The 12,695-nt window shown below is 39.1% G+C and overlaps 1 protein-coding gene across 4 annotated transcripts in view; it reads left to right on the top strand.

Annotated features, from left to right (window-relative positions):
- Positions 1-6,224, top strand: part of LOC592552 (E3 ubiquitin-protein ligase TTC3) — a 56,448-nt gene extending 50,224 nt beyond the window's left edge. For 3 of the 4 annotated variants that reach the window (XM_030978255.1, XM_030978256.1, XM_030978258.1), the window contains 5 exons: positions 224-562; positions 1,261-1,465; positions 2,426-2,567; positions 3,097-3,381; positions 3,790-6,224. In XM_030978255.1, coding sequence (XP_030834115.1) covers positions 224-562; positions 1,261-1,465; positions 2,426-2,567; positions 3,097-3,381; positions 3,790-3,882 — 1,064 coding nt within the window. In that variant the 3' untranslated portion in view covers positions 3,883-6,224. The remainder of the gene's footprint in view (positions 1-223; positions 563-1,260; positions 1,466-2,425; positions 2,568-3,096; positions 3,382-3,789) is intronic. The other variant, XM_030978257.1, reaches the window with a different exon arrangement.
- The last annotated feature ends 6,471 nt before the right edge of the window (positions 6,225-12,695 follow it).

The following is a 12,695-nucleotide window of genomic DNA, read 5'->3' as shown; positions in this document are numbered from 1 at the left end:
GTTCCCCAGATTGGTAATGAGTTTTGTATTCCAGGTTATCTTCAATAAAATGATCACAAGGAAATTTTGGGGTAATGCTTTAACAAAATCTACGGCAGAAAATTTAACAATTTGTTCATGTCTGCAAAATAACTGAGTGACTTAACACATCCAAAGAACAGAGTTTTTTATCTGTATCTGATTTGGGTTTAGCGACACTTCCAAATGTTTTATTTTTATTCAGCAGGTGCCGTGGAGAACCAATCCGCTTCTCAACCCCACACAGTCCCTGAAGCTCAACGTAAGGCCATGGCAATGGCCCAAGCAGAGGCTATGGCAGAGGCCCAGGCCCAGGCTCAAGCTCAAGAACAGGCACAAGCTCAGGCCCAAGCGCAAGCCCAAGCACAGGCCCAGGCTCTGGCCCATGCACAAGCTCAGGCACAGGCTAAGGCAAAGGCCCAGCAGATACAAGCCCAAGCCATGAGCCGAGCCCAGACTCCACCGGTAGTCTCCCAGGGAGAGGCAACCACCCAGCAAGCCGCTATGTCAGGCAACGGTTTCAACCATCACCAGCAGTCTAATGGTAAGTCTGGGCTTGAGAATGGACCACTGAGGAAAAAGTCGCTAAGACCAGGGCTCCCGGTTCACCCATCTTCTCCCCCCTTTTTGTAGTGTAGATCATGTCATTGTTCGCATATTTGCCTAGGCTATTGCCGATGTCCTTTAGTTGATTTGTTGATAGTTTTCACTTGGGTGTTTTATCACCATTTTGTATGTATCTTTGTAGAACTTCTATTACAATTCATTCTATTGTACAAAAGCCAAATTCAGAGGTTAATCACAACAAGCTTAAGAAAATCAGTTATGATCATAAGATCCATCTTTTTTACTTCAATGTATGCTATTTGATGATACTTGTTAAAGATCTTCTTTTTTTTAACATTGTAAGGAAAAATAAATTCAATGCTTTTGAATTTAGACATCTATACATTAGATGATGGCATTTTTCAATTGGAATGTTGGTAACTGCTCATTATGTTAACATACTGATTTATTGTTATCAACCTATCGAAACAACCATTAGTATACAAGAGAAAACTCTTCATATGCCGCACAAATAATTTCCACGTGCCACATTGTATTTATCATGAGACATATACGCCAAAGGCTTCCAGATTATCTAACTGTTTTCAGTGCAAAAATACATCAGGCCATACTTACTTATTAATGTAACAATGTGTTTTCCTCCTCCCCACCCTTTCTTATCTTCCATAAAACCAGCTATTCCACCAAACATGCAACACGCTCAACATCAAATGCAGATGTCGCAGCAACAAGGGGCTGCAGCTCGCCACCAACATCAGCTACAACAGCAACAACAGATGCTTGCACGGCAGCAATACATGGAACAACAAGTGGCACGACCGAAGAACAGTTTTGAGCGGATTATGCTGAGGCTGCATGGCTTCTTCCCCAATTACAACAAGTAAGTAAAAACAGAATCTGTGTTAAAACCCCACTGCACTACTTTTAGCTACTCGCGCCCTCTATATAGCAAACAATGCCTAAACGGTGCCTGTTGGTCCCCCCATGATCCCCTTTTTCTTATGTTAATTGAGAGCTGATCTGATGAGATAACCACCTGTCAGTGACCTTGCAGGGAGGTCTAATCCCCCTAGCCAAACTAGTGCAGACAGGCTTTAAAGAGAAGGTTACCCTCTGGTGAAGAGGAGGCACGATGGCTCAGTGGTCTCGTAAGCGGGAGGTCCCTGGTTCAAAACCAATTTGATCCACTAGTGACCTTTGGTAAAGCATTAATACTCATTGCCAAGTCCCTTAGCGTGGACTTAAAGCCGTCGGTCCCCTGGTTGCTTACTTACTAGCATACATATGCTTTCTTAGCTGTCAAGTAAAACAAACAAACAAGCAATAATGAATAATATGATTGCTGTCTTGTTCTTTGTATGTCTGTTTGGAGGAATATCATAATGTCTCATGGAAAGGGTTATTCTCCAAATGCCCTCATATCTTAACTATGACAAGAAATGGCTTAAATGTTTTGGACAGACTTTATTGCAACATGTGTGTGTATTCCATTAAACCCAATTCAGATATCAATGTTGAAAGGTTTCTTTTTTATGAGGCTCTTTTTCTTCTTTAATAACCTATGTAAAATGACCTACGTGTTGTCACATTTTCACAATTCTACAGCTCAATATCTTTATATTAATCTACTAAGAGTACCCCTTGTGATTGCCATCTCTGTCTATTAGGCTCTATGTATTCTTTATTATTAATCTTCATCAACCGACATCAGAATTGAATCTGTGTCGTCACATTTTCACAATTCCACAGCTCAATATCCTTGTTCCTTTCTACTATAAGTTTTCTTTCAAATTCAGCATTTAAAAATATTCATGTTTCTCTAAATCTGTTGTCTTGACAGGGTTCAGCTGACTGGTTTTCTGAAGGAGGTCCGTACATCTAACAATGGCTCCCTCTCTGGCCTGTCGGTGGAAGAGATCATCCGTCGTGTTAAAGACCTCGTCCGTCAACGACAAAGAGAGACGGCAGGCAATGCTTCTCAGGTGAGTCCAAAAGGCAACATCTCTTGGCCATTGAGTGTTGAAAGACTGTTAGCAGCTACTGAATAAGTCAAATTTTGTGTGGGTGTGTACATTATAGGAGGACCAAGGTATTCTAGCCATTATATGTTATACACTCCTGACCACATCTAAGGTTGCATACCGGTATGTGATCATTGCCTCAAATTAATAAAGATATCTTAAGGGTGTGATTTGGAAGCTGCAAAGCGAAGTTAGGTTTAACAAGTTTGTATCAATATCATGTTTGACATTTGTTCTTCAATAGCTGTCTATTCCCTTGAGTTTCTGTAATTCCAATGACCACTGCTGGATGTGTATGATAATGACCTAAACTTCTGTTTTACTGATTAAAAATAGTGTTTTAGAGATTAAAGGCTGTAATGGCAGCTGAGCTAAACCCAGGGTAATAATTGATTAGTGCGTCTTGGAATAGAATTCTAGATAGATGGTGGTATATAAATGCTTAGCATTATTATTATTGAACTGTATTCCCATGGCTTACATTCCACAGAGGATGCAGAACAAGGGCTTCACCAACCACCAGGGCATGTCTGGAGGTCGCCCCACTGCCCCTCCGGCCACCTTTAACGCCCAGCCTAAGCGATCCTCGTACCACAACGCCCCTACCCCACCCCAGCCGGCCTGGTCGACGGTGGGCCACATCCAGGGGCTTAACTGGCATAAGGAACTTGTCGATGGAGAGGCGGAAGAGGAGGACCCCTGCGTGATCTGCCATGACGAGATGAGCGGGGATAACACCTTGGAGATAGAGTGTGGGCATATCTTCCACATACATGTGAGTGATAAATTATAAAATAAGTAATGTCAGTGAGGGTGTTAGTTTATAGGTAAAGTCTTACTGCTATATACATGTAAGTGATATTGGTGAGGGTGTTGGTATGTATATGTGTGATCATATTTTTACATACACAGGAGTGATATTGTATAAAATAATTCATACCAGGTAGGGCGTTAGTATCCATGCATGATTTGTCATTAGATGTTTGTTCCAACTGTGATCCTTTGGAATCCCTTTACGTGGGGACAATGTAAAAAATGTGAAGCACAATTGGAAAACTTGTAGTTTCATTGCTTTTCTTGAATGAAGTATAACCAGCTGTGTCTTTAGCAATACATAAAGTACTTGGACTCCTTACCAGGTGTTATTACAAATTCACATTTTGTTTCTTTTGTTTGCATGTAGTGTCTCCACGAATGGCTGAAGCAGCAGCAAACTTGTCCGACGTGCCGCAACTTCACTATCCTCAAGGATGACTACCCTTCGCTCCACAAGTAAGAGAGAGAGATAAGACGATCAGATCTCTCAAAATTAAATGCTTTCTTCTACCGAGAAGAGGGGACTGGTCGAGACTACAATTTTTCAAAGTCCTGTGCATTAGTTTGTGACTACATGTTCCTCTAAAACAACTAACTACCCATCACTTCACCAGGAATAACTTTTTATTTTTCTTGAGAAAGATCGTTACTACATTCTCTAAAACAATGATTGCACTTCACTATACTAGTAAAAAAAAAAAAAGGGAAGACTACACATGTTGGTCAGATGTCTCGTAATATAATTATTCATTTTGTATGACTCATAGGTTAATAGTTTGTCACATACAATTTGTAATATGACATGATGTTGATTATTTTTCCCCTCTGAATGAATGATGATGTAAAAGAAAGTATGTATTACTTCTAATAAGATTAAATGTTTATAAATGGTAATGCATTTATATTTTGTATCTCAAGTGTTAGGCAAACAATACATTGTTCATTATAGCGCTTAGAGACTTTGGTGGTAAGCGCTTTATATGCACCGTTTTAATTATTATTATTATTATTATTATGTAAAGGATATTGCTTTCCATTCATTGAAGTACATGTGAAGTTTATTTAGGTTACTCCAATTTATCCCAATGGTTTTGTAAGTATAGTCTCCAATATAAAAGTAATCATTTTGTTACCCGCTTCAGAAATTAATATGAATGTGTAATTTCATTTTTGGCAGCTTGAGATAATTGAAAATGTGCTTCCCTTTTTTAAGGAAGAAACATTAAACTAATTTTATATCAATTGTTACTACTCCTTTGCCTTATCGTCTTAAAAAATATAATGCTGTGTGAAATACTTTGATCAATTTCTTATAACTGAAGAGATACTATATTACATTAAAAAGACGTTATGATTAATCTTTTATGATATACCTTTTGCAACACTAGCAAAAATAGAAATACAAATTTTGGTTGAAGCAAATCCATGTATTTACAGTTACTTTTTAACTGCAGTAGCTGTAATCTACATCTGAATATTCTGTCTAAAACTTATGTTAATTTTCTACTTGTATGCGCCCAATTGAAACTAGATTGCACAATGAACACTTGAACAGAACGCAACAAATTTATCAAACAACCCACCTGCAACTCTTTGACAATAAAACTTTAGCAAAATGTCGCTAATTTTTTTTCCCAGTTACCAGTTGTATCTTCTCATCTGGGGGGCGTTTCACAAAACTTGTCATCAGTGACACATGACAGTTTTTGTTATAAGCTACTGAAATCCTTGCTTCTGATTGGTTATCAACAGATTTGTCACTGATTTTTGTCATTTGTCAATGAAAAAAGGCTTTGTGAAACGGGTCTCTCATATTGCCTATTGAGAGCCAGAGGGGTGTTAAACTCTGCTTTTAATGACACGTTAACGTCCTTTTGGCTTTCAATAGTTGATGTACGTTGTACATGTATTATTGTCATAAATGACTATGAAATACAGTGAATATAATGTACATTGTTATAATTATTCTATCTTCATTATGTCTTTTGTGTATGATGTGTAAAAGTTGGGGTTTTATCCTTTTTAAATGTTTGTAATAACTATTTTTTATTCAAATACATGTATTATATTATTAAGAAAAGGACTGTTTCCTGAAACCATCATTAGTCTGAACTTTCTGGATATCCCATAGAATCATGACTTATGCTATAGAGTTAAAATTCCTTTCTATTGGATGTCATAGAATAATGACTTATGCTATATAGAAATCAAATTCCTTTCTATGGGATGTCCGCGAACTCGGACTTATGACGGTTTCGAGAAACTAGTCTCAGATTACTGGTATTGCCCTCATAACTGGTTTTATACATGGTAAACACTGAGCATAGCTTGTGAATGTTTAAAATACTGTTCAACCTGTATAGAAAGACCACCTGAGGGAGAAACAAAAAAGGGTCTTGATAGACACATATCAACGAGAAACGTTGTTTCAAAGGAAACCAAAAAATATATGGTTATTATAGACAGGTGGTCTTTCTATACAGGTGTTTTGCTAAAAACAGGTTTGATTGTACAAGTCCAGTGAAACCTGTGTATAAAGACTGCTCATGGGAGACATACAAAATTGTCTACTGGTGATTGCTAGACAGCTTGGACTGTACAAGTATATCAATTATCAAGAAATGTTACATGCCATTTGATTCAGCTATCACACATTTTTTTTTTCTTCATGTCTAATGCATACATTTTAGCCTGTATTGACTGTATACAAATTCTTTACTTTCCAATGTGCATGATGCGTAATTTTCACCCATAAGAGTTTGTGTTCACAATGTTTGAATGATTAAAATGCTAATCTTACAAGTTTGGGTGTTTTGTTGTTATTTTGATGTCTGCTTGCTTGTGGTCTATACCCCAAGAATAGGATACACTGTACTTTATTGTCATTCACAACAATACCATCGTGCATCGCACGTGATGATCCTGCCAACCTTGTGCTATTCAGTGTCATTGCTATATGATTGTTAAAGCTGAGTTGGAAGAGGTACTCTATAATTTCAGCTGTCATGCACAATGACAATAGACCTGTTTACTAATGTCTTTCAATCTATGTGCGTGATTCTCCCTCATAACCCCTGGTTACAAACCATTTGAATCACCTGCTATGTACAATGGCATCTGTATAGATGTATTCACTTGCATGCATTCCTTGTGGCAAGCTTTTGAAGAAGAAAATTGTTCCAAGAGTATGCATAATATTTGTAAACGGGTCTATCGTGCTCTGAAATAAATACTGATACACATATTTTGTGCTCTCAAAATTGATAGTTAAAGCAATATGATAGTAATAACAGTCATGGGTGGCCATGACGGGGGGACACGCCCCCCCCCTCAATTTGTATAGGTTTTTTGGGGGGTTTACCTGTAGATATATACACTGTAGCTGGGGGGAAAGCGTTGGCTACTGTGTTGAGAGCAAAAGTTTTAAGGTTGAAATCACAGACGCTGAAATGATACTTTTTTTCAGAGTAGACATTCCAAATCAATATGTACAAATACATGTCGAGCTCTCTACATACTCTAGTTCTGTCGGAGGGGCACAATATACCATTGCATATATATTGAAATCTGCTGCGAATTCCAGGATAAGTATTTCCGTTAAAGATGACCAGTTCTGGTCATGCGATTGCATTGTGGAAGAAACGTCGTGGAATCGATCAGAAAAGGTTGATCATCTAGCATATAAGTATTGGTGTGTACTGCAAGGTTCTGGAATCATCAAAATGATAAGAAATTTGGCCCAGTCTTTGTAAAGTTACAAGCACTGTACACAGAAAGACGTATATGGGACTACGCACACGTGCGTTTATTTCTCACATCCCAATAGATAAACTAATTTACCAAATATATCAATTAGTAGGCGGTTTTCCCGGCAAAATTGTTATCATCATGTATTGGTCAAAACATTTTCTTTCACATGATGGTAATAAGAGCTTCCATTTCATTTATTGAAATTGGGGCGTTTCCAATACTGGTCTTTACCTTTAATAGTGTCAACATCAGACTGAGTATATGTGGTAAAGTTCAAATCCAGGTTATTCAAGGAGGACATTTTTTTATGTAATAGTAAAATAGAATTATCAGAGGTGAAAAGGGCACTTATAAGAATGAAAAAACGGTACTTTTTTAAAGAAAGTAAAATGTGCATTTGTTGAAAGAAAAGGGCACCTATCAGATTTTCTCCTTTTAATTTGTAATGCTCTTTATTTTGAAATGGGGGCACTCATAAGGCAAAGAGACACTTATTGGGAAGGAAGAGGGGCACGTGTAAAAATAAAAGGTCTGCTTATCAGAGATTTTTAAAAAGGGACGTCATAGGGGAAAGGGCAATTCTTACGAAGAAAAAGGGGCACCACTTGGATTTGAATAGGGGCAAATATCAGAGGTGAAATGGGTACTTATCAAAAGTGAAAAGGGGCACTTATGAGAATGGAAAACACCACCACCACACCCCCCCCCCCCCCCCCCCCCCCCCCCGTGGATCCACGCCCGCTTTTGCGGCACTTCGAGTAAGAGGCACATCCCCCCCCCTTCTGATTATTGCTTATGTAATACGGTTCTACTGCAGCGTCATGTGATAACTACAGTATATATCAAACTAAGGAAACAATTCCTCCATCAGGACAGTGTACATGTAATTATGAATCGTAACATTTCGTACACAACGATATACCAAACATACACTTTTTTCTATCATACACAAATGTGGGAATTCCCACCATCCTTTGGAAACTGTTTGCGTGTAGCGCAATGCAGGATGTAATATGATCATAGAGGTTACACGTACACCTCGCTAGTTTCTCCTAAAGCGAAATGTGTTTCCCACATAGTTTGATTGATTGCATGATTGGTTGCTTTTATTCATATTCCATGCAAAAATAGAAGTAAATCGAATTAGAGATAGTAGTAGTTTGTAGTGAGATGGGACTGCTAAATTCTCTAAACATTATAGGCATAGGTGCGAGCACTGGCGTACCTATGGGGGGGCAGGGGGGGGCAGAGTGCCCCCCCCCCCTGACGGGCTCCAGGCGAAAAAAAAAGGGGAAAGAAAAGAAAAGAAAGGAAAGGAAAGAAAAAAAAAGGGAAGAAAAAAGGAAAAAAGAGAAAAAAAGGAAAAAAGAAAAAGGAAAGAAAAAAGGAAGAAGAAGAGAAAAGGAAGAAAAAGGGAAAAGAAAAGGAAAGGAAAAAAATGGGGAAATTAAAAAAAAAAGACCATGGCCGTACGCACCAGGGGGGGGGGGGCAGTTGACCCCAGATATTTTGAAAACGTACAGTTTTTTTTCCTGAAAATGTAGTGTAGGCCTATACCAAATCCTTCAATTCTACTTTTGAAAATGCAAAAGTACCCTCATGACCAGTTCGGTCGCTCGAACTCCCTTCACTCCTTTTGCTTTTGAGATTCTTCGAAAACTTTTAACGCATCTTTCCCCCTCCCCCACCAGAAAAATATTCCGCATACGGCCCTGAAAAATTAAGACAAATGAAAATAGGAAAATATAAGTGATATAACAAATTCGAAACTCTTCGCTGGCGCGAACTGCTTGCTAGCCTATTTTGTATTAAATGTTTTCACTTGCTCGTCCCCCTGAAAAAATAAAAGGATTAGCATTGCCTAGAATACAATTGTGCCTGCCCCGACTGGCCCCGACCTGCAACCATGGCAACAATAACACACAGTGTATGTACCAAATGTTACTAAAAGAAAGTAATTCATTTTTCTCGCTCGCTACACTTGCTCGCGAATAAAATGAATGGATATTGCTTTGGAAATAATTGTGCCCACCCTTGACCTGCAACAATATCATTAAAAATGGAAGAGTTTTTTCGCCCTCTCGCCAAAAAGGAATTGAATCGCGTAAAACGCGATTGCGTCCATCCTGACCTGCACCAATAAAAACAAGTTTATTTATTAATTTCTATTAAAAGAGAATTTTTTTTTTTGCTTGCTCGCTATGCTCGCTCGCCAAAATGGAATTGACACCGCTAACGTGCCCGCCCCAACCTGCAACAACCAGTTAATAATTATGTACCAAACGTTATTCAAAGAAGTTTTGGTGTGCTCGTGCTCGCCAAAACGGAATTAACATCACCTTAGACATGATTGTGTAAGCCCCTGCCCTGCAACAAAAAATCTGAAATTTCTGAACCAATTATCATTACAAAAATTTTGCTCGCTCGCTACGCTCGCTCGCCAAAATAGAAATAACACCGCTTTTAATAATTACGTCCCTGACATGGAACAATGAACCCAAGTTTATGTACCATATTTTCCCTATAAAAGAGAAGTGATTTTTTTGCTCGCTCGCTACGCTCGCTCGCCAAAATAGAAATAACACCGCTTTTAATAATCACTTCCCTGACATGGAACAATGAACCCAAGTTTTATGTACCATATTTTCCCTATAAAAGAGAAGTGATTTTTTTTCGCTCGCTCGCTACGCTCGCGAGCTCGCGGAATTATGTGCCCACCACTAACCTGCTACAATATCATTAAAAAGAGAAATGTAGGGGGTTGCCTGCCCGCCAAAATGGGATTGACATTGCCTTAAACACGATTGTGCCCGCCCCCGACCTGCAACAATGAAACAAATTTTATATAGCAATTCATTGAGAGAACGATGTATTTGGCTCGCTAGCTAAAATGGGTATAAAATCACCCTAAACACAATATTGTTCCCGCGCCCTGCATGGGACAATTGAACCAAGTTTAAGTGGCAATTATTAAAAAAAAAGTGATTTTTTTTTTTTTTCTTGCTCGCTACGCTCCTTTGCAAAAAAATGGAATTAACGTCGCTAACAAGTGAATGTTCCCACCCCAACTTGCAACAATACCAGTTTATATACCAAACGTTACTTAAAGATTTTTTTTTTGCTCGCTCGCTCGCCAGAAGTGAAAATTAGCATCGCCTTTTTTGTTTGTTTCGGTCGCTTGCCCCCCCCCCCCCCTGACGGAGTACCCCAGGTACGCCACTGGGTGCGAGACTGATGAAGCGGCGAACTGTAATAAATTGACCCAAATTTTTTTTCTTCAAAGTGCCATCAAGTGTTATTGTTCATACTGCTGGGGAAAAAAGTGCAATCCTGAAGCAATGAAGTGGGTCTCTCTTTCAACCAGGGCTCAAATTAATTTCTTGTCCACGGGGGCTCTTTCCAAAAAAGAGCACCCGTGAGCAGAGGCTTTTTACATAGGGAAAGTGCCCCTTTAACTTTGTAAGAAGTGCCCCTTCCCCTTTCAATAACTACCCCGTTTTAACTCAGATAAGCGCCCTTAAATTTTCACATGTGCCCCCTTTCCTTTCTAATAAGTGCCCCCATTTAAAAAAGAGCCTCTTCCCCTTCTCATAAATGCCCCTTTTCACCTAAGAAAACAGTCCTTATTCTTGTTCCTGTTAGTGCCTCTTTCCATCTCTGTAAATGACCCTATTCCATTCTGAGAGATACTCGTTTTATTTTGACAAGTGCCTCCTGAAAAAGGCTCTTTTCATCTCTAATAACAGCCCCTTTTATTTTAACACGTTCCCCTTTTCCTTCCTAATAGATACTCTGTTTCCTTCTTATAAGTGCCCCTTCCCCTTTTCATAAAAGCCCCCTTTCACCTCCAAAAATCCCCCTATTAAAATATGATCAGTGCCCCTTTTCTTTCAACAAAAGCACTTTTCCTTTATTATTAGTGTCTCTTTTTCATTCTCATAAGTGCCTCTTTTCATTTATGGTCAGTGCCCCTTTTCAAATGCGATAAGTGCCCCTTTTCCTCTGATAATCACCCTTTTAACAATGATACGTGCCCCTTTTCACCCTGATAATTACCCTTTTAACAATGAATCGTACCCTTTTCTTATAATGAACCTATCCCTTTTTCATAAATGCCCCCCCCCCCCCCCACTTTAGAAGTCGCTCCGCCGCTTCTGCCCGTGAGCCTTCTCATGGAGGCTCTTTTAGTACTGACGGGGGCTCTTTTTTAAAACAAATTTCCATTAAATTGGTACCCATGATACTCTTAAATTCTTTGCTATTTCATCATTATCATTAATAGTCGGCATTATTTCCCTCTTACAACTTTACAAGTTATAAATGCAGCTAATATGGTCAGATCCCCCCCCCCCCCCCACATTTGTTTAAGGTGATAGAAGCCCGTTAACCTAATGGGATAGCTGTGTAATTCGGTGTTTTCCCTAAACATTGCTAAAAGAACTTCCATTAACCCCCATTCCACTGAGCGAAAACGTAAAAATCCCCAAATTATGAGAAAGCAGGTCAAGTAATTTTTATTAGTGTGAAGAAAAATCATAGGAAATGCGTCCCTAAAAATTAATGTGGAGGGGAAAAAACGTGTAGCTGCGATGTTTGGAGTGAAAAATGTACATGTTTGTATAGTCTATAAATATACAAATTTCCGTGCAAAGTGCAAAAGATTTACAGCAACTCGAGCCAATTTCCGGGCCAATTTCTTAATATTTTTATGACTTTAAAATCTCACAGTAAACATAAATGTGTTTTTTTTTGTGGTCACAATGCAATTGCATTTTCCACTTCATATTGAATGATTGTGAAATTATGTTAATTTTTTTTTAGAGATAGAGTTCATATCTTCTCAGAATTATTGTTCTAAAGACTCAGAAAAGTTCCGAGAATTGGTATGAGTTTTACTTATAAACCAGATTGTCACAAGCATTTCATGACTAAAGAGGCGTGAAAAATATTATTCCCGGGAGGGACGGGGGGGCGGGGGAGAGCACTCTATTTTTAGGGGGATCGCCCCCCCCCCCGGAAAATTTGAAAAAAATGCACACACATAAATGTATAGCAAATATTGACTAAAGACTGCAACACGCTTTTAGGCTCTGGAGGGCCCAAGAGTGTAGCGTTAAGATTGATACAAATTCAAAAATCTTCTCGCTCGGTCGCTAACCTCCCTTGGTTAAGAATAGGGTATCAAAATATGGTCATCTGTCTGTAAATAAATGCCTAAAACCCCTGAGCTTCCGGGGTTACACCCCTTGAACCTCACCGGAGCTTTGTCCCCTTCGCTCGCTACGCTGTACCTGATCATTACTTTTTTGCCCCCCCCCCCCCCCCCCACTTTGAAAAACGTTCCGCGGGGCATGCATGTAACATAATATTTATAAGAGTGGTGGTGATGCGGATTTTGTTCTTCTGCCCCCCCCCCCCCCCCCAAAAAAAAAAAACGTTTTTACTCATTACGCCACTGGTCCTTCGCATTTCGCCCCCCCCCCCCCTCGGTCATGTTATAATCATCAACAAATCTTTTTGGAA

Source organism: Strongylocentrotus purpuratus, unplaced genomic scaffold (genome assembly GCF_000002235.5).
Source record: "Strongylocentrotus purpuratus isolate Spur 01 unplaced genomic scaffold, Spur_5.0 spur5_scaffold_1, whole genome shotgun sequence".
NCBI lineage: Eukaryota > Metazoa > Echinodermata > Echinoidea > Camarodonta > Strongylocentrotidae > Strongylocentrotus > Strongylocentrotus purpuratus.
The sequence above is the reverse complement of the archived record's forward strand: the minus strand, read 5'-3'. Positions and strand labels throughout refer to the sequence as shown.